General features: G+C 51.6%; 1 protein-coding gene across 1 annotated transcript; it reads left to right on the plus strand.

Moving 5' to 3' along the window:
* The first annotated feature begins 5787 nt into the window (after nt 1-5787).
* TMPRSS9 (transmembrane serine protease 9) lies at nt 5788-20672 on the plus strand. The gene is made up of 17 exons (XM_068420678.1): nt 5788-5868; nt 7219-7346; nt 7813-7880; nt 8289-8464; nt 9968-10101; nt 10651-10856; nt 11123-11397; nt 11574-11710; nt 12909-13221; nt 13888-14059; nt 15557-15825; nt 16470-16606; nt 17182-17542; nt 18363-18534; nt 18856-19121; nt 19654-19790; nt 20285-20672. The coding sequence occupies exons 1-17, from the start codon at nt 5826-5828 to the stop codon at nt 20444-20446; spliced, it is 3156 nt and encodes a 1051-aa protein (XP_068276779.1). The 5' UTR covers nt 5788-5825; the 3' UTR covers nt 20447-20672.
* Nucleotides 20673-21907: the final 1235 nt, after the last annotated feature.

Raw genomic sequence — 21907 nt, forward strand, 5'->3', positions numbered from 1 at the left:
AGGAAGCACCAGTTTTATTCCAACACTCACTCCCTTCTCTGGAGCCCCACTCACGGTGCAGCCCTGGAGTGCCCTCGACCCATAAGGGGGAACTGGCACACGGTTCCTGGCTTCTCCAAACTGACACATCCGTGCGCTACACCACCACCCAACAGATACCTGTGGTTATAAATCCACTCCCCCAGGAAAATATTCTGTCTTCTATCAGTAGCTGTTGCCACAAGTTGCTGAGCCCCATTTGCATACAATTAAATTCCCAACTAGAAGGAAAAAAATCACAAGGCTTGACCCCATTTTAAAGGAGATATTTGGGGTTTGCTGTTCTCGCCACCAGGCTCTGCCAGCAGACCTGTTTGCACACCCACATCTCTATCTCCTCTGGTCATGCTTCTGCTTTCACTTAACCACAGCTGACCATCTTCTCTCTCTTCTGCTCAAGCTCGTGGTTTGGTGGCACAGATATGATTTGTTGTTCTGGTGCCTGTGGTTTTGAATGGTGAACCCATCAAGTGAGGCACGTTAGAGTCTGCTTTTTCATTTTGGAAGGAGAACCTTCTGGAGAAAGGTGATTCCACTTTGGCCATATTCCTCCTCTGAAGTGCCACAAGTCTTATGTCAGTGATAAAATCCTTAGTCCTTCACTCACCTTTGACCAAATGCTCATTTCTTCCTGAGGTTGCAGGTGGACTTGCTGCTGATCTTGTTGTCTGCCTCAAGCAAGTCGCATATTTTTCATTCCAATGCCATCCTTTCACAAAGGCTTTGTCTGGGTGAGGACCTACAGGCATGACCCTGAGACAGTTTCACAACCCTTGCATCTGAAGGCTCAGCAGACACAGTATTGCTGTGCTGAGAGCCAGACTGCCCTGTAATGGTAGCAACTTAATGTGGGATAAAGCAAAGGTTTTATTAACACTTGGTTATTCAAATGGTTGCAGCGTATCAGCTGCCCTTTATAATTGTAGTGTTGGAGAAAACCATTCAAACATGCTACAATATAGAAATGCAGCACAGCCTCCAGAGCAGCCTGGACTCTGACATCTGGGAACATGAGGGTTTTCTCACAGTCATTATCTCTAAATGAAGTTGACTTTTGAAGACACAGGTACCACTGTTTCTTTCCTGTGTTTCTCTCCCTGTTTCTTTCCTCTGGTCAACAGATCAGAGGAGAGGCTTGGCTTGTGTCCTCGTGGTGGAGGGCTGCTGCTAGGGGCTGGCAGACTGGGAACAGGAGAAGCTGGAGAAGAGCAGGAGGGAGCCTGGGGCAAAGGAGTGTGAGATAGGGATGTGAGCATTCCTGTCCTGAAGGGAGAGAGACCAAGCGTGGAGAGCCGGAGAGGGCTGGGAAGGCGGAAGGAAAGGCCTCAGGAAGTGAAATCATGAAGGGAAAGCCACAGCAGAGGCAAAGGAAGAGAAGTAGCGAGTAGTGGAAGACAAGAGGCTGGGGAACGTGGAGGTAAATGAAGAAAACTTTCCAACCCGTAAGTCTCTCTCCCTTTTTCCTTTCCCTTTCCCTTCGGGGGGGGGGGGAGGGTTAACAGAGAGCGTCTGCTGCAGGTTTAATAGCCAGCCCAGCTTTAAACCGTGACAGAACCCCACTAAGACAGGACTGGAAGGACTCTCTTGGATTGGATCGCTGAGTCCCACCCACCCTCCCTCCACTATCAGGGGCATCATATTTTATACCCATTCACAATTTATAATCTGACAGAAAAACATAAAGTTACTTTTTCTTCTCACTATTCCTACGGGAAACTCATGCTCCTCTGACTGTTAATAAGCTCCTAATTTCTGCCCCGCCGACAAAATTTACTATTTGCTCATCTGATTTCATGCAACGTTGTTTTTCAATGTATATAGCTCCTTGCTACTCATCCCCATTATGTATTTATAGATGGTCCTTACCTTCTTTCACAAAAAATTTCCACTCTCTATTTTGCTCTGGCAAGATGGGCTTTCCATTTGCATGTCTTTTTAATTCTTTTTTAACTCGCATCACTCACACCAAAAGAAAATAAACTTTCCTTATGGTAAAAGGGAAAGCAAAGACGGCAAGTTTTGATTGGTTTGGAAAGTAGAAATCTTCTCTGTCTCTAAATACTCTATTTTTTCCAGTTAAAATGCCAGTGCAATCAATAATATGAACTTCTTTCTAGGGTCCCAAGTACCTTTTATTGTAGTATGACTTTTTATATGCAGCCAAGATTAGTTCAGTCTAACTTGTATCGTCAAAATAACACCCAGCCATAGCCAGTTTTGTGTGTGATGTTAATTTTTTTCTCAGATGCACTTGTCCTACCTTTAAAGCCTATGGGTAGTAAGATCGCTGTTGCACTGGGCAGCGTATCTGGACTAGATTTTTCAGCTTCCGCGTTCAGTGTACTGCAAGAGAGCCCCTGAGACCAAAACCTACTGAAAGAGTGGAGGAGGGATCGCTCATCTGTATGTATTCAGGTCACTAGGATCACTGGAAAAAAATGTTTCCTCCCTGTCTCCTCTTAGCCAGAGCTGAATTGTCAAATGGAGATATTGTGAGCAAAACCCGGGGGCCCAAAGTGCCTATCTCGGCCAGGTTCAGTTACAGCTGAAAAAGAATATTTGGAGGTCTCTTAGGAAAAAAAAGAGGCATCCTGGACAGACTCTCCATCCCTCTCCCCTTTCTCTCTGCCTGTTGACTCACAAAGAAATGACCTTTTAAAATCTCTTATCTAGACTCTTCAGTTTAAAGAGCTGCTGAGGCCTCTTGGAAAACACTGAAAAGCTCTTCTGAAGCTGTGCTGCTGCTCCCTGTATCCTGGGTCCCTTTCTTCTCTCTTTCTCTCACTGCTAGATGCATTTGCATTAGAAAAGGTTGTTTGCTGAAGTCACAGCCTGATTTATAGCATCAGTAAATAGCTGCTCTTGCAGCCCAGCCGCTCACAGCATCTTCTGAACTGGTGGGAAGTGGCCAGTGCAGAAGTGACTGGGTGAGATGTCCCTTGACAGGACAGAATTTGGGACTGAGGAGGAAAAAGCTGAGTGGGCTTTAAGTTCTTGAAGCTGTCGATATCTAGGCAGGGTAAGTTTGAGAGACGAATTTGCCTTGCCAAGACTCTTCTGGGGTGACCTGTAAATCTGCATTTTCCCAGCAGCTAGAGGTCGAGTCCTCAAAAAACTCACTCTGAAGCTGAGGAGTTTTGGACCTTTGGCCAAGAAGGCTGGGCTTCCATGTATTTCAACTCTGACCAACCAAATTGACTTAGACTTTTGTATGCCAGTCTAAAGGAAAGGGTTGTGTCTTCTTCCTACCTGTGAGGAAGGAATATTAATCCAGTAATGGAATACATTTTAGGGCCAGAGGAAATCAGTGCCCTTTCTTGTCTCGTTAGGCATCTTGCAAAAGCTAACACTGCTGAAGTGTGGCTGATTGATTGATTGAATGACTGTGGATACAGCAGGGCATCCCAGGCTGTTTCATTCCTACCCATGTTGTCAATGACGTGCAAAAGAAGACCAACCACAGGCTGGGTTGTACTAGCAAGAGTGCTAACAGAAGAACAAGATAAAAGTGCCCTATTTTTGGCACTTTTGAGATCACATTCGGAGTACTGTATCCCCTTGGAGCATCTTCAGTGCATGAAAAGCATTGACATACTGGAACAAGTCTAGCAGAGGCCACTGAGTCGATCTTAGGAGGCAGGAAAGGAGGGGCTTTGGTTCCTGTGCAGGATGTTTGTACCACTTGAAGCGAAATACTGGAAGCACCAGTGCCAGTGCTGACCACAGGAAAGGAGAAATGGCTCCTCAGGACAACAGCATAGCTGTAATTAAAGCACATATTAATCGCTCTGCATTACCAGGCACTGGGAGCTCTCTGCTAAACACTGTAGTGAGTTTTGTCATCCACTGAATTTACTGTGATTTTATATTTCTTGCAAAAATATCGAATAGCATCGGGCTATATATGAAACCTTACCCTAGAACCTGCCTCATAAACTACAGGGTGAGGTTTATTACTTAGCCAGTGTTAATCCACATAACATATATGTCACAGTTTAAAGCTGGGCCGGCTATTAAACCAGTGGCAGACGCTCTCTATTAATCCTCTCCCCTGCCTGCAGAAGGGGAAGGGAAAGAGAAAAGGCAGGGAGACTTATGAGTTGGAAAATTAAAACAGTTTTAATAAACTATAATAATGAAAAAGAGTATAATAATAATAATGGAAATAATTAAATAGACACAAATATATACAAAACCAAGATCGAGCTCCCCCGATGTTGGTCACATCCCCACCGGCACTGCAGGGCAGGCTCCGGGAAGGCCCAGGCTGGGCCCAGCGATGGACGGGAACTGGGTGTAGGGGTGCAGGGATCTGGATCGGGGGCAGCAGGAAAACGGACAGAGTCCTCTTTGGACACCGGCCATAGCAGAAGGGAGTGAGACCCTCGTGATCCCCCCACTTTATACTGAGGATGACGTGTATGGGGTGGAATACCTTCGCTGGTCAATTTTGGGTCACCTGCCCTGTCTGCTCCTCCCTGGAGATGTGACCCTTCTGTGGCTCTGCACTCGTAAGCAGGGAGGAATTTAGCAGTGACCTTGGTTTCTCTAGGAAAAAGTACAGCAAGAGCCTTTCTGCATAACATCCCTACTGGTGCCTCAGAGACAACTACAAACTCCGAGCGTTATCAGTCCTGGAAGCAGACACTGTCTGCAGAACATGCAGTTAGTTTCAGAAAGTGCAGTTAATTAGAAGCAGCTTAGCTGAAAGTAAAAATCACTGAAAGGAAAATTGGTCTGGTTTAGGCCAAACCAGGGCAATATACCATGGGGGTGTAAGTAGCCTAGTGTCAGGATTTCAGTAGCCAGGTCAGAATGATCCAGTAGAAGCAGCCAAGGATTCCTGAGGTTTTTCAATACCAATTGGTGTCGGGACATTTACTAGCCAGAGTCTCTCTCCATAGCTCTCTGTTCAGATGGCAGAGTCCCATATTTAAGGATGTGGCTGCAGCCTAGTCTTGTTATTTGCAGGCCTGGAAGATTACTCGGAGATAAATGATCTACTTTCCAACCTAACTGTTGCACCTGCTCCTGCAGCTCTGTGACTCCTGAGGAGCACCAAAGCATCTGCTAGTGACACTGGTTGGTTTTAGGATCTTTCCTAGGGGAGATGTCTGAGGCAGAAAGAGCAAGCCAAGATGCCAAGCCTGGTCCATACCACCCCATGCTATGAGCTGGTGTACCAGTTCACCCTGGCATCATAGGTGGTAGGATCTTGAAACCCTGCTGCTAAATCAAGCCTGGGGGACTGCCTGCTGAAGAGCAGGTACCATGTGCTGTCCTGGTTGGACCCCAAGGCAGGGCCTGTGATGCTGGGACACTGGTTCAGCGCTTGCCCAGGGCTTGTGTCACCAAAAGCACCTGTGCAAAGCACGGAGACGGAGGCATCAGTATGTGAGTACGTACTCACAACGGACATGGTCATGCTCAGTGGTGGCCTCCTAGGAAGAAAGAGAAAGGGAGGGGCCACCATGGTTGATGTGTTCAGGTCCTACAACCTGGATGTATTAGTAAAATCTCCTGACTGCAGCCTGAGGCATATTCAGGGGAAGCAGTGTGTATCTATCCTTTTACTCCCTGTGATAATGCAGTGGTTGGAGCTCCTGGGGTGACCATAGCTGGCATGTCACATTTGATCCCAGTCCTACCACTTTCCTCCTCTTCTTTTTAATCACAGAGGCCATCTGCAGAGCTGCTCAGAAAGCATGGACCAGATAAAGCCAGCGCTTGGCACCCAGAGAAGGGGACTGAGGGTCAGCTGCTGGAAGGTAACCGTTGCTGCTGCCATGGTGGGCAGCGTGACAGCTCTCTACCTGGGGATCCTGCTGGGTGAGTGTGCAGCTGGGTACATTCTTTCAGCTTATCTGCTCAAAAAAAGAAGAAATGGTCTGCACAGCTCACAGTCCTCACAGCAAAAAAATCCTCCAAAGCCTTCTGCTGAGGACAAAACATGGTCAACTCTCCCCACATACACACACAAACTGAAAGGGCTGTAGTCAACTAATGTTCTGAATATCTGACTTTAAAGCACTTTATCTTCAGTGGCGCATGACGCATGCTCTGTTCTTCTCCTCTCATCTCTCCCTGTGACTCCCACGTTTCCTGTCACTGTACCTCGCTGCCCCAGCCATCTCCTATCACAACCTCTTGCAGCCACTGACCGTTGCCTCTTTTGCTGTCTCACTCCAGAGCATGACCACCGTCTCCTTGCCTCTCCCTCCTGCTGCCTCTGGTGCCCCATGGCCAGATGCCACCCCATGCCAGCACCCTGGTGTGGACCCCAGCCTCACACGACTGACAGATCCCACCAGCACAGCTCTGCTGTACAGTACCACTTTCTAAGCTGGCTTTGGTACCCAGCACACCTTTCCCCAGCCTGTTCCTGCAAGGCTGGGGCCAATCTGGGATTGCACTGCCAGGTTGTACCCATCTGTTCATGAACTTTTGTCTCAGGCTTGACAAAAATCCACCATTTTTGAGTTCAGATTAGTTCAGTGCAAAATTCTCCTATTGCATGTGTGCGTGGTAGCGTAGCATGGCTGTGGGGCACCCCCAAGGCAGCCAGAGGAGCTGCTCAAACCAGGGGAGTCTAAAGCAAGTGATGAAAGATAAGGAACTAATGGAGAGAGTCCAGCAGAGGGGTACGGAGATGGTCAGAGGGCTGGAGCATCTCTGCTATGAGGAGAGGCTGAGGGAGCTGGGGCTGTTCAGCTGGAGAAGAGCAGACTGAGGGGGGATCTTATCAATGCTCACAAATACCTCAGGGGGTGTCAAGGGGATGGGGCCAGACTCTTCTCAGTGGTGCCCAGCGACAGGACAAGGGGCAACGGGCACAAACTGAAACATGGGAAGTTCCATCTGAATATGAGGAAAAACTTCTTTGCTGTGAGGGTGCCAGAGCCCTGGCACAGGCTGCCCAGGGAGGGGGGGAGTCTCCTTCTCTGGAGATATTCAAACCCGCCTGGACACGACCCTGTGTGACGTGCTCTGGGTGACCCTGCTTTGGCAGGGGTTGGGCTGGATGATCTCCAGAGGCCCCTTCCAACCCCAGCCACTCTGGGATTCTGGGATTCTGTGACCCATATCCAAAGTGGACAGTGAGGAAAGCTGGATCCAGCCATGGCCCCAAACCTCCGTGTGTCCTTTGTGCCTCTGACAGACACCTTCCCTCTCTGGCAGCTTGTCATCCTGTGCGAGAGACCAGCTTTGAGCACACAGTGGAGCTGCGAGGAATCGCATTCAATAGCAGCTTACAGATGGAGACCTCAGACTACTACAGGGTGCTGACGCCTGCTCTTGAGAGGCTGGTGAGTGGATCTGGGCTTGCGAGGAAAAGACTTGGGAAAGACTGTGGCGTTCCCCAGGGCTCGGCTCGACTGTCCTCCTTCAGCAGAATCTGGATGCCAAGGGCAGGAGGAAAACAGGAATTTCTTAAACATCAGCAGGATGCACATGGGGCTGAGCTGCGCTTCAAGAGGCGCTGTCAGGGCCCTAAGAGACGTTTGTGGAGTGGGAAATGTGTGCTCAGGGCTGTTCCTTGCAAAAGAGAGGCGGTAGGAACGCCTAAAAAAGGGATGTGCTGCCTCATGCCCTGAGCCAGGCTGGGAAAAGGGTTACTCGTGAGCTGGACACAGGTACTTCTGCTGCCTGCAGAGAGAAGAGGAGGTGCTTCAGCTAGCTCCAGCTCCCTGCAAAATCCCAGGCATCGTCTAGTCCCATCTCCCTGGGGTCTTCTGCCCTTTAAGTTTGTGACCATGGTTCTTTGCTTTGCAGTTTCTGTCCAGTTTCCAGGACTCCCAGCTGGACTGGAGCTGCACCGGCTGCACCATCCTGGGCTACAGGTGAGTGGAGGCAGCTGCCTGCGCAGGCTGTGCCGCTCATGTTTCCCCAAGAAGGGGAGCTCACACCTGTGTTCTTGTTCAAAACTAGTACAAAGAGAAACTGCTTTTTGGTCAAGGCTGGATTTTCTTCTGGGGTCGCACCAATGTTCTGGATTCTCTCATTTGGAAACGCAGTTAGAAAGGCAGAAGAAAATGGCTTTGTTCAACCAAACCTGAACTTGGGGCCAAAGAAAAAAAAATGCAAATGACCATTTCAACCCAGAGCACATCTCCAGAGAAACTTGTGCCTTAAATTATTAAGAATTAGTTCTGTTTCCCTCGAGTTCCCTGTAGGCAGCTAGCACAAGAGCTTGTCCCTTGCACTGACCGTGGAGCCAACGTACCCGTTAATTCTCTGTCTTCCAGCAGGAATGGAAACTCAAGTGTGATCGTCCGTTTCCGCCTCCGCTTTGCCCCCCAGGATTCCCAGCCCCTGAGCTCTACCATGGAAGAGGAAGCTCTCAGGCACGGGCTGGCGGCTGCCCTGCACGAGCAGGGTCTCTCCCTGGCTGCCTATGGGACTATATCTTCAGCTTCTCTTACAGGTACGGTCCTCCCGCAACTGGTAGGTGCCTTGTGCTGGTGCTGCTGGCACCAAAGGTCACACTAGCAAAACCACAAAGCAGGTCTCTAATAGCCAAACTGCCGCAGGGCTCTAGCTCTGGATGTCCGGTCAAGGCTTCGTGCCCAGCAGCAGTGTTAGCAGTGGAGGTGCTGCCAGGCACCCCTGCAAACCAACAACAGATGCTCTGCCTGGCTCCCAGGTGCTACCAGCTTCACAAGGCTGCAGCAGAAACGTGCCTGGATCTTGGCAGTGGCTCAACAGACATTCGTGGGGAGTCCCCAGGTCCCCCTCCAATGCTAACGCTGTCCTGTTGCTCTCTGCCCTGCAAGAGCAGCTTTGGGGGCCTGCAGCAAGAACAGAGCCTAAAGCATAACTTGCAGCTTCTTTGGCTTTTCTTGCAGCACCTGGAGCCAGCCTGAGGGACAAGAGAACAAGCCTCGGGATGTTAATTGCTGGGTTGGCTGTACCTGCAGTGCGCAGCAGCCCTTAGGCAGTTCTCAGAGTTGTGGCAGTAATTCCTGCTTAGGAAGATATTTCTCATATTTAAATTATTCTCTGAGACCACCTGACTAGAAATTCTCCTTTCCTTCAGTGACTGTGGAGTTGCGTGTGACCCCAGGACTCCAGGTTCAGCAGATTTAAAAAAAAAAACCCACATATGCCTGGAAAACATGAAGGTGTGGGTTCCTCTGCAGCTCCCTCTGCACTCCCTGCACCAACAGGCCCTGGACCTTTGGGAGCCTTGTGTAGCCCAAATGGAGGGTGCACAGCCACCCCTTGGCTTTAGGCAAGAGCCCTGCATAGCTTCAGCCTTGGAGCCTGCTCCGGGAGGCAGCTCCCTGCCACAGCTCTTGGGAATCTGGGATCACCCCAAAAGCCTGTGGGGCTGGAGACGGCCTCTGCTCCGCTGTGCTCTGTGCCCGTGGGGGGGCAAAGTGAGGAAGGGCCCCGGGAAGGGAACTGGGCCAGGAGCTCCCCACTGGCCGTGGGGCAGGGAAGGCGATTGCCAGGCAGGAGGCAAAGATGAAGCGAAGCCTCTGCCAGCCCTGGCCCGGGAGCAGCACAGTCCCCAGGAGCACGCAGCCCCTGTGCCCCTGACTGGGATGCCCTCACTGATCCCCATTCCTTCCACTTTGTCACAGGTCCCAGTGAGGTTTCTCCCCACAGACCTGGACTGAAAGCAGGTAAGAGCCAGGCAGCAGAAGAGCCATGTGCCCCAGCTCCCGTGGCTGCACTCCACAGCCTGCCCTGTAGCCTCCTCCTCACCGGTGGCCTGGCTGCAGATACAAGAGGCGTTTGTGCCCCATCTTGTTCACAACGTGATGGTCCAGGGCCCTGCACCCCTTTCCCCCTGCGAGCTCAACAAGAGCTGCAGCTCCGCTCCCGGCTCCATCCCGCAGGGACTCTGGCACTGCCAGGGAGCAGAGTGACAAGGACACTGCGGTGGTCGCCCCTGGGCAAGCCAGGGGACAGTTGCTGGGAGGGCTGCAGAAGACACGAGTAACTCAGGCCTTGCTGTCCCCAGGGAGCTGCCCTGGAGACACGTTCACTTGCCGCAACACCCAGTGCATGTGGAAAGAAAACCCGGAATGCGATGGCCAAAAAGACTGCGCCAGTGCCTCTGCTGACCTCTCGCAGCAGGTCTCCTGGACATGGGGGACAGGCCACAACCCACTGCTGCAGACCTTGACAGCTGTAACACCACCAGGCTTCTGGGCACTGGAGAGAGCCAAGGACACAGCACAACTTGTCAGGCCAATAGTAGATGTCTGCATCAGGATGAGGGGAATTGTACCCTAGAAACACCTTAGTCCCACCATCAGCTGCAAAGGGTCATGACAAGGCCCACCTTCCTGGTGGGCTGGCGTGCTGGGCAAGCGCCACATGCCAACAAGCTGCTGGGAGCAGATCACGAGGCAGTGGCTCAGCTTGTGAAACTAGCCAAGATAGTTCTCTCCAGAATTTCTTGCTGTAGAAGAGTTTCAGGGAAGGTGCTGTGATGGGACAGTGCTTTGCAGTGTTCTTTTCCAAGCCTGCAGGTTAAAGTCTGCCCTGTGACAGCCTTGGCAATGTCCTGCTGCTTGAGCATGTGCTGGGAGCGCGCATGAAGCTGAAGCAGCTTTTCCCACTTGCCCCTGAGAGCACTTTGCTGGGCACAGCCGGCAGGATGCTGACGCACGGGCTCTCTCCTCCCTTCCAGACTGCGGGAGCCGCCCTGCCATGCAGACTGCCACCAGGATAGTCGGAGGCTCAGAGGCATCCAGAGGCGAGTTCCCATGGCAAGTCAGCCTGCGGGAGAACAACGAGCACTTCTGCGGAGCTGCAATCCTCACAGAGAAGTGGCTGGTGTCTGCTGCTCACTGCTTTACTGAGTAAGCTCCAGCCACGCCAGCTTCCATCCCCCTGCCGCCGCCTCATTTCCAAAAGCAGATATATCTTCTGGCTCAAGCTCCCGCTGTGCCACGCTGCCCCATCATGCCTGGTTTCCTTCCCCTACCAGATAAAGCCATGGGCAGCTCCTGGCACAGAGCAGGTGGCAGGACGGGCAGGCGGCAGCCCCACGCGCACCGGGCGGCTCTGGGTTGCAGGGCCATGCCATGGCTGCAGGCTCACACTGTCCTGGCTGTGTCTCTTCCAGCTTTCAGGACCCGGCCATGTGGGCAGCTTACACAGGGACCACCTCCCTCAGGGGCTCAGACAGCGGCGCAGTGAAAATGGGCATCGCACGGATCATCCAGCACCCCTCCTACAACGCCGACACGGCTGACTACGATGTGGCTGTGCTGGAGCTGAAGAGACCTGTGACTTTCACCAAGTACATCCAGCCCGTGTGCCTGCCAGACGCTGGGCATCACTTCCCCACGAGCAAGAAGTGCCTTATCTCTGGCTGGGGCTACCTCAAGGAGGATTTCTGTAAGCAAAGCATGGCAGGCAGCAGAGGAGGTGTGCTGGGGTGTGAGCGGTGCAGAAGGCACCAGGGCAGGGAACTCAGGCCGGGCTCTGGCCAGCCAGGGTGGGCAGTAACACGGGCAGCTGGTGCTGTGCAAGGCTCCCTGCAGGGAGCTCACAGCTGCATCTTTCTCGTTCAGTGGTGAAACCCGAGTTCCTGCAGAAAGCAACAGTGGAGCTGCTGGACCAGACACTCTGCTCCAGCCTCTACAGCCATGTTCTCACGGACAGGATGCTGTGTGCTGGCTACCTGGAGGGGAAGATCGACTCCTGCCAGGTAAGCTTCGCCCAGGGAAGCCGGCACACCTCCCTGCATGAGGCTTTTCCCTCCCAGTATGCACCAACCAGCACTTCAAGAAGCAGGATCTGACACCACGGTCACGGTCCCCCCCCAAGGTTTGAGGCCATGCCTTGGGCCCAAGCACATGGATCAGGGACTGCAGAGGGCAAAAATGAGGCTATGTCTCTCGTGCTTAGAGCAGGGCAGTGCTGTTTAAGGGGCTCTTTTGGCAAGTTAACTACTTCTTTCTGCGTCCTGAGCTGTAATCAGGGCTGGCACTAGCAATGTACCTGGCAGGTCCTCAGATCAAAATCCAGATGGCAAAGGGCAGCAGTGGAAACTAAAACATACACAACAGTTTTTGGTGACCAGCTTGGTGTTTTCCCTAGTTCGCCTTTATCCAGCCTAGAATTGCAAGTGGTCAGCTGGAGAAAAATCCTGCCTTTCACCATGTGTGGGTAGAGGAGGCCTGTGACTTCCATGGGTGTCCCTGTGGTTTGGCAAGGCTCTTCATACCTGTAGCCACCAGCTGAATAAAACTGCACTTCTCTGGTGACAGCGCTTCATATTTCCGCACCAAATGCAGCACAAACACCGGAGAAGTGGCCAAGAATGGAAGATTCGAGGTTGGATGGTGAATGTGATCCGTCCAGTTAGTCATTAGAGCAGTCCAACCCCCCAGAAGGCACTGCCAGCTTCACAGACAGTACATGTCCTACATCAGTGACACACATATGGCCCCACAGTACCAAAGAATTGACTGGGAAACCATAGGCCAAATCAAGAAAACATCACGCAAAGATTAGCATGGTCTCTCTGGGTTGCACATCATGCAATGAACACCCATCACCTGGCTGTTTAGGAGCTGCTCGGCTTAACCTTCAAGAGCAGCAGTTCAATGATTAAACCAGTAGAAATGCTTATGCTAGATTTTATGGAGGTTGTCCTTGTGCTCTTCTGGCATATCAAGGTCACAAGGCTACTGCTTAATAGCAGGACAGTGCGCCCACACAGAGGAGCACGCGAAGGCCAGCCCAGGAGATGCTTCACTCATCACTAGGCTGGAGCAAATAAGCAGAGGTGAGCGGGGATACACAGGGACAGAGAGACACAGTCTGGCAGAGGCGTGCTGAGGGTGGGCAGCGCGAACGCTGAGTGTTCCCAGGGAGAGCTCACCATCTAGCTTCTCTTGCAGGGTGACTCTGGTGGGCCCCTGGTTTGCCAAGAACCATCTGGCAAGTTTTTCCTAGCGGGAATCGTGAGTTGGGGAATTGGATGTGCTGAAGCCAGGCGGCCCGGCGTTTACACACGTGTTACCAAACTCAGAGACTGGATCTTGGATGCTATTGCTGCCTTCCCCACCTCTGTAGCCCATACTGTCCCTTTAATACACTCCAGCACTGAGAGTAACATGGTCAGCTCTGAAGAGCTCAACACCACCAGAGCAATCCCCACCTCTTCACCAGACCCAGCTGCCAGCAAGCCAGTGACTACATCGAGACCGCAAGGTATGAGCACCCACAGGCTGGGTGCACCTTGGCAGGAAGGGTGGCTGCTACAGGTCCAAATGTCAGGTTTGTTCTTCTGCTGAGCTGGAATGATCTTCAGTAGGGTGACCCGTACAACCCTTGCCTAAGTGCTAAGGGCCAAGGCACAAGTGACACTATCTGGCTGCCCCAGCTCAGCCCAGAGCAGCCTGGCAAAGCCACTCAGTAGCTGCACAGATGAGTTTCATGTGCTCCTTTTCTTATGCAACTGAATGTGTAATTTTGTCTGCTGCCTGTGTAATTGGTCTGCTCCAGCAGGCCCAGGACAGCAGCTCTGCAGGGAGATAGATGTAGGGTATTTTTCTAAATTTATGATTAACTTTTTATCTGGAATGGCAAGGCTAAGAGGTACAGAGCTGCTGGTTACCTTGCCTTCAAGAAAGGCACAGGATTAAGGACTTGCTGAGAATAAGGTGCAGAATAGCAGTGAGGGTGAAAGCCCACGTATGGCTGTGCACGGCCACCATCAGGGACCACCATAATCAGCAGGCAGGGCTTGGGCAGATGCCTCACGCTTCAGCCCTGACCTGTCCCTGCTCAGATTTACTGGTTAGAGAGTACAATAAGTCTCTCCTCACTTGTCTTCTGCGAGGAGTACTCACAAGTCATGCTTTGGCTTTTGTTCAGAGTGTGGAGGACGACCTGGGTTCTCTAAACCCAGCAAGATCGTGGGAGGAACAGATGCTTCCAGAGGAGAGATCCCCTGGCAAGTCAGCCTCAAAGAAGACTCCGGGCATTTCTGTGGAGCCACCATAATTGGGGACCGCTGGCTGCTGTCGGCAGCTCACTGCTTCAATGAGTAAGAGTCCATCCCTGCTAGCACGGCTGTTCCAGCTCGCCTGCCACTGGCACAGAGCTGTGCAGCTCTGTGTGGCCATGCAGCCAAACCCACAGCTGTGGCACTGGAGTCACTGGGGAAAAACAAGAACACACACACATTGGACATTTAGTTTTGTTATAGCTAGAGACTCATAGTAAAAGGGGTTTTGTGGGGAGGCTGGGATGAGGCAGGGGAAGGTTAAAGTAGCCTGGGCAGGGAGCAAGGACAACACATCTAACCAGGGTGGAAAAGGACAGGTGCCACATGAGAGTTTCTTCAAGAAATTTAACCTTAAAAATTGGCTGTAATGTAGGAAATAGAGACACGCAGTCAGCTGTTAAAGGGAAGATGGTCAGTTCAATCCTGCATAGTTCTGTTAAACAGCAAGAGCCCAAATAACCTAGATCAAGAAATGAGTAGCAAGAGGATCATGTTTCTCAAGAATAAAAATTCCCAAAGGCAGAAAAGGAGGGGGACTAACGATGAAGAGTTTCAAGACAACCTTATGCATTAAATAGCCGGGCAATAAAGCAGCAAGCGAAATGCAAGGCAGGCAAGAGTGAATTAAGGCAGATGATAGCAAAAAAGCAGTTGGTGTCTGCAGATGATGATGGGTCTCCATCAGTTTTTACCATTCAGAAAAAGAGGTCAGAAATACTGTGGATATTGCCATGAGAACAGCCGTTCTGTGGGCAGTGGCAATTAAAGAGCGAGTAAATGCTAGTAATGATTAGAAAAACAACTGAGATGTTACCAGTGTGTTGCTGGTAATCCACAGCGTGCCAACTTCTCAAGCATTGCATGCAGTGCTAGGATAACGCTGTAAAAAGGCTAACACAGGACACGAGGGTGAGCAGGGTGTAGAACAGCATTCCTAACAAGCGTGACAAAAAAGGATCAGACTAGACTTGGGAAGAGACAACAGCGTGGGAAGGGAGCGTGTGATAGGCACTATACAATTACGAAGGGTACAGAAAAAGTGTAAGGGAATGCTGCCTTCATGTTTTTCTAAGATACGAAGTAACCACCAAGAGCAGGTGGAAAACAATCAAAAGGAAGCAGTTCTTCATAAATGGAATTAAACTGAATGTTTAAAATTCACAAGGGGTTAAAAAAGAAAAAGGAATAAACCACAACTCTGGAAAAATCCAAACAAAATCCAAACATCCATCAAGACCTACTGAATATAGAGACACCATCTGTGTGCCAGAACACTCCCCAAATCACAAATATTTGAAGGTGAGGAGAGGATTACTACATGTTTACCTGCTCTTTGGGAGACAGCCAACATGTGGCACTGCTGGAAACAGTTCTTTGGGTCTGACTTAGCAGGGCTGACCTTTTGTGTGCTAGGCTCTGCTTTGGTAAAGGCAGGTTTCAACCACTGGTCATTTAAAGCTGCCTGCAATTTAAATGTCAGAATTCATGCGAGGCGTATGTGTGTGAGCATGCACGGTCAGGATTGTGTATTTGCAGGACAAATCCAGAAGAGATCGAAGCCTACATGGGAACAACATCGCTAAATGGAACAGATGGGAATGCAGTGAAAGTCAACGTAACAAGAGTGATCCAGCATCCCCTCTTCAACCCTATGATTCTGGACTTCGATGTGGCTGTACTTGAGCTGGCAAGACCTCTTGTCTTCAACAAATACATCCAGCCCGTCTGTCTCCCACTTGTGCAGAAGTTTCCTGTTGGCAAGAAATGCCTGATTTCTGGGTGGGGTAACCTCCAAGAAGGGAACGGTAAGCAGCAATGCATGCCCAGCTGATTTCCTCTGGAGCAGTGACACAGCAGCAGAGCCTGTGGCACTGTGACCCAGCCAGCCCTGGCAGCATACAGGACAGGGGACAGTAACAGGGACAGTCAGGAACTGAGAGAAACACCAGAATAAGTGAGAATAAGGGCACACAGAGCACCACTTTAGGAGCCACCAGCAAACAAGAAAATGGAGAGAGCAGCTTGGCAGGAACCAGGAGAAACCTGCTGGGCTCCTCAGCACTTCTCCCATGTTAAGCAGGAGTGGGGCGCTGCCTCCGTGGCTGCTGTAGCTCTGGCAGGACAGTACCTCAGCCTCAGCAACCATGCTCAGTCGCAAAGGTGTTCCAAGCAATTAGAAAAAGCAAAGATCCCGTTGTAGGGAGAAGGCCTGAGGGTGGGACATGTGCTACCAAAGAGACACTACTGTCCCCAGTATCCTTTGCACAGGTATGAAACTGCACCCCGGGGTGAGCCGAGCTTCTGGGCTGCCGAGAGGGTAGCTTATATAGGACTCAAATCCTGTGTGGGATTAGACCCTGTTTTCCTGAAATATGTGTTGGGTCACTTTAAAAGCCATTAGTTCCCACGTCCCTCTGCTGCACTCACTAAGCCCGTGGTTTTCGTGCAGTCACCAAGCCTGAGATCCTGCAGAAAGCCTCTGTGGGCATCATAGACCAGGAGACCTGCAACTTCCTCTACAACTTCTCCCTCACTGACCGAATGATCTGTGCTGGCTTCCTGGAGGGGAAGATAGACTCATGCCAGGTAAGAGTCTGGGATTTCTCTGCTCCTCTGTGGATTGTTCCAGAAAGCTGGGCTAACTCACAGCCTCAGCATATCCTTGGGAAATATTCACTGAACTGCTGTGGTCAGGCTGTAATCCCCATGCACCTTAGCTCAAAATACCCAGCCCAATGCCTTGGAGCTTTAGAAAAGTAAATAAAGCTCCATCGAGTTGAGCGTGACTTAAACCAACGTCCCACTGCTCCATCTGGCCAGACTGGAGTCCGTGATGAAGCAGGTCTCCTCCTGTGGCAGCGAGACAATGGCAGTTGGTGGTGGCTGCCCTTCACTTGTGGAAGGGTGCTGTCAGGAGTTACTAACTTTCATGACAAATGCCACTTGTATCTGTGCAGCCAGGCTGAGCCACTGACTTTAGTTTCAGCCTTTGCACACTCATGTCTTGCACACGCACTGCATGGCAGCAGACAGCCTCGTGGGGCTGGAGAAAGAAGAGTTTGGGGCTAGCTAAGTCCTCCCTGTGTGGCTGAGGGGCAGCTTCATGTAGACCTGTCTTGGGGAGATTGAGCTGAGCAGCCATTGCCTTGCTTCTTCCTCAGGGAGATTCAGGTGGACCCTTGGCCTGTGAGGTGACCCCAGGAGTGTTTTATCTGGCTGGCATCGTGAGCTGGGGAATTGGTTGTGCCCAGGCTACAAAACCCGGTGTGTACTCCAGAATTACCAAACTCAAAGACTGGATCCTGGATACCATCTCCCAGTTGCCCAGTGCTGGCACAGGCACCCCTTGCAGTTCAGCCATCACTAGAACTTCTACTGCAGCCATCCTCACCCGCCAGCACAGCACAACAGCTGCAAGTCCAAGCAACAGAACCACCCTGGGGATAAAGATGACCACAACCATGAACGAAACCTCCACAGCTCTGAAAACCACTGCGTCTGCCAAGCCCACCCAAACCCCAGGTAAAACTGACGACAGATTTATTGGTAGGTGACCTCCAGCCCCAGCACAGAGGGTACTGAGCAGGGCATGGGTTATTACCTTCCAGTGGTGCCTTGTACCAGCCTCACTTTCAAGTGTTCCAGCGAGGTCTGTATTGGAAAAGAAAATCCCGAATGTGATGGCATTGTTGACTGCAGCAACGGCTTCGATGAGCACAGCTGCGGTGAGTACAGCTTTCCAGCCTGTGGCTGCTGCCCAGCCTTACTCTACATTACCCAGACTCCCCAGTGCAACCCATCAACTTCACATGGGCTGTCCTGGGCCCCACGTTGTACACTGAGGGCTTGCGCCGGCCCCTTGTGGTCCAGGTCCTACTTGGTCTGCCAGAGCCTGTAACGAGATAAAGCTGGGTGAACAAGGTCCAAATTTTCTACTAGGGAACGTGGCCTCTTCTCCTATGCTATAAACATGAGAACCCATCTCTGAGCACACAGGCCTTCTGGCCGGTCAGTCTGCTAGTACAAGCTAGCAAGACAGCTCTGCACGACATGGCAGCCCAGAAGATGTCTTGTCATACCCAGGGCTGCTCCTTGGACTGCACATTCCTTGCTGGGCGACAGCTCAGCCAGTCCATCCAAACATCCCCTGCTCACATACCTCATCCCTGAAAGGTGTGATCAGTGATAACAAGTTCCCAAGCCATACCATGTGTGCCAAGCCTTGCCTCAGATGGATGAATCTCTCCAGAAGGCTGCCCCATGGCACGGGCCACGGAAGGAGGGCAGATATCACTTTCACTTATGGTTACTTAAAACCCCGGTGTCTCTTTTTCTGTCCCAGACTGTGGCTTAACAACTGCTCTGGCCTTCAGCAAGATTGTGGGTGGCAGCACTGCAGCTCGAGGAGAATGGCCCTGGCAAGTCAGTCTCTGGCTTCGGCGGAAGGAGCACAAGTGCGGGGCTGTCCTCATCGCCGACCGGTGGCTGCTCTCTGCAGCTCACTGCTTTGATATGTAAGTCTGAGATGGGCTGGTGAAGCCAGCTGGCTCTCGGCCTCCCTCCCCTCAGCCCACCTGCCCTTCCCCGCAGTCCAGCCCCACGGCTGAGGTGCTGTGCCCCACTGGAAGCACACACTCCCTATTACAGATGTGCCCCTACAGGTAAGTGTGAACAGGAGTAAGTGGAGCAAAGCCTGGGTATGTCCACAGCGTGATGGAGACAGGGGTCGTGGCCTCACAAGGTGTGGCCGTAGCGCATCCCAGCCCCACAAGTGGAGGAACGGCCCTCCTCGTGAGGCCATGCTCCTAACAGCCAGGTTTGCTGTCTTTCTGCAGTTACAGTGACCCCAAAATGTGGGTGGCCTTTCTAGGAACACCCTTCCTGAGTGGCATTGATGGCAAAATGGAGAAAATATTCCGTATCTACAAGCACCCTTTTTACAACGTCTACAGCCTGGACTACGATGTGGCACTGCTAGAGCTGAACACGCCCGTGAAGTTCAGCAACACCATCAAACCTATATGTCTCCCAGACCATTCACACATCTTCCATGAAGGAGCCAGATGCTTCATCACAGGCTGGGGCTCCACGAAGGAAGGAGGTACGGTTGCGAGAGCTCCCTCACATCCATGATGGCCAAGCTAAGTGCCACCTACCCTGTGAGCCCAAACATCTACGATTCCCACTCCACTGCCCCAAGCACTCCCCATGCCAGGTTGGACCATGCAGGGGATACCAGCCTGGGCAAGGCCTGGTGTCACCACACTTTCCTCCCCAGCCACCATGCACCGTACTCCTCCATTTGGTTACACCTCTGCCCTCTCGCAGCCTTCCCAAGCTTTCTACTTGTCAGCCCTGTGCTCCCCAGCCCTGTAGCAGCTGCTCCAGCTGTGCTCCTGCAGTACAAGGACCACCCTGATACCATTTCTATCTGGTCAGCAAAGCTGCTTGACAAACTACACACCAAAGGGACCTTCCTGTGCTTGCTCTGCTGGGGAGGAACCAGGCCTGATTCACGTTCCCAGTGCTGGTCTCTCCCTTTGGCAAGCAAGGCCGCAGAGACCCCACTCCTACACGTGCTGCTGCTTCTCATGTGCTCTGCACCAAGCTAACAGTGATACTTGTCTCCTCAGGTCTCATGTCAAAGCACCTGCAAAAAGCAGCAGTGAACATGATCGGAGACCAGGCCTGCAAAAAGTTCTACCCTGTCCAGATCAGCAGCAGGATGGTGTGTGCCGGTTTCCCACAGGGCACCGTCGACAGTTGTTCAGTGAGTCCGAGAGCAGCAAACGCTGCGTCTGGGACAGAGCAAACTTGTGCGAAGTCCCCAGGCTGTATTCTCTCAGGAGGGCCTTGCCCTGCCCCCCCCAGCTCAGCTGCCTGTCCATCCATCTCCACTGGCTGTTGCCATTACCCAAGTCCATCCTGCACACACCTCATTCTGCTTGCCCCACCAACCTGTGACAGGTCAGGGGAACACGCAGAGAGGTAATGCCAAGCAAGAGACCCCAGGGATACCACGGAGCCCGTCTCACGACCCTGTTGTGCCTCCGAACACGCTCTTCCGTGTTCCAGAACCCCAACCTCAGATTGTGTGTGCAAGCACATCACTGAGCAGCCCTCCAGCTTGGAAGCAGGCTCCTGCGGAGGTGGGGAACAGGACAGCAAATGCTCCTATGTCCCAGAGAGAAAGAACACCTCACAGCTGGGGTGGGCTGGGCTGCCTTTTTGCCTTGATACAGGACCCCTTTCCTCTCTCTGCAGGGCGATGCAGGTGGGCCCCTGGCATGTAAAGAACCCTCAGGGAAGTGGTTTCTAGCAGGAATCACAAGCTGGGGCTATGGCTGTGCCAGGCCATACTTCCCTGGTGTCTACACCAAAGTCACAGCTGTCCAGGGCTGGATTGCGCAGAACCTCAAGCTCTGAAGCTGCATTTCGCCACTCAGGGAAGGCAACAAATGAAAGGAGTAATTGCCAGAGGATGCACTAACCCCTCAGCTATTGTACTTTTTTTGATGCTGCAAAGGGGTGAAGATGGCCTGCAGGTATTGTGCAAATGCCAGTGCTGTGTGACCCACTGCAGTTGTGACACCAGGGCATTTGATAACTGCTTTGCATAGAAAGGTACAATTCTAGACATTTTCTATAAATAAATGAGGCCTGTCCCATCTTAAGACCTGGCCAAACATCCTACGCATTAAAACGTGGCCTTTCTAGTTGGAGGGGTGCCAGAAACATCTGTGAGAGATTCATGTAGTTTGGCTGACATCTGTCTCTGAGCTGCCACCCCAAAGCCAAGCCAAGAGACAAGCGAACTTTGCCCCAGCCCAGAGTTAAGCCCTTGCAGAAGCCTCAGACCTCGCTGCCTTGACGGAGCTTTACGTTGTGCAATGGCTTTTGGAAAGGGTGTGTTGCTGCTCGCACTCAGTGCTTGGTACTGGTGAGCACAGCGACGATCCCCTGCCTCACCATTTGATCACAACAGAACGTAGGACTAAAACACTTGGACTTAAGACTGCACAGGCCCTCATCTGTATTTGAGAATCGGGACAGCTTCCCGCAGCCCTCCACGCCCCCAGCTCCCTTTGCATAAGGGAACAGGTGATTAAATTGGGAAAGATCCAGGCACAGATCACTGCTCTGGTTAAGCTAGGTGGGAAAATTCAAAGTGCTGAGATAGTGGCCCAAGGATACGACTCCTTCAGTGGGAAGTCAGGTCCCACTAGCCAGCATAAGGCACACAGACACCTTTGCAAGAAAAAACTGCTGCAGAGCTCATGTGTGAAGCCTTAGGCAGATTTAGACATCATCTTCGACCACCAAAACTGAACAGCAGTAAGTACCCCAAACCCCTTCCTAGTCTTTGGCACTTAAGGTCTCCATTTCGGTACAGCAAGAGGTTTCTTCTTTCCCAACCCAGCTGGCAGTGAGATCCACCACTTTCCCAGCTAGAGCACTAGCACCACTGGCTTCCAGGCATGGCTCAGCTCAAGATGGGTTCAGATCCATGGCTGGAACACTTGTGGGATGCTCCACCAATGAAACGGGACCGCTGCACAGCCAGTACCACAAAATTCATACAGCCATAATGAAAAGTCAGAAGGCCCCTAAGCAAACATGGCTGGAAAGTACTTTATTTTCAAGTAGTCATTTTGCCCGATCTGGATGGGAAACTACAGTTCAGTTTCAATTACTCCAACTATCCAGTTATCTCCTAATAGTTTACCTTGTGTGAGAACACTTTAGTCCTTCATAGAAGCCACCACATTGGGAGATTAAATGAAATTGGGTTCTCCCACATCCCTTTGAATGTCCTAGCAGCTAAGGAGATGTCATCCTTCCAGTCTGTCTCGTTGCCCCAGCAAACAGTGAAATATTTTATAAAAT

This window comes from Nyctibius grandis, chromosome 31 (assembly GCF_013368605.1).
Source record: "Nyctibius grandis isolate bNycGra1 chromosome 31, bNycGra1.pri, whole genome shotgun sequence".
Classification (NCBI taxonomy): domain Eukaryota; kingdom Metazoa; phylum Chordata; class Aves; order Nyctibiiformes; family Nyctibiidae; genus Nyctibius; species Nyctibius grandis.

What these genes read in the sequence shown, in the direction of transcription:
- TMPRSS9 (XM_068420678.1), top strand. Translation starts at nt 5,826, where the DNA reads ATGGTGGGCAGCGTGACAGCTCTCTACCTGGGGATCCTGCTGG. An exon ending in GCCAAAAAGACTGCGCCAGT is followed by an intron (nt 10,102 to 10,650) that starts GCCTCTGCTGAC and finishes CACAGCCGGCAG; the next exon opens with GATGCTGACGCACGGGCTCT. An exon ending in GCAGCTCACTGCTTCAATGA is followed by an intron (nt 14,060 to 15,556) that starts GTAAGAGTCCAT and finishes GTGTATTTGCAG; the next exon opens with GACAAATCCAGAAGAGATCG.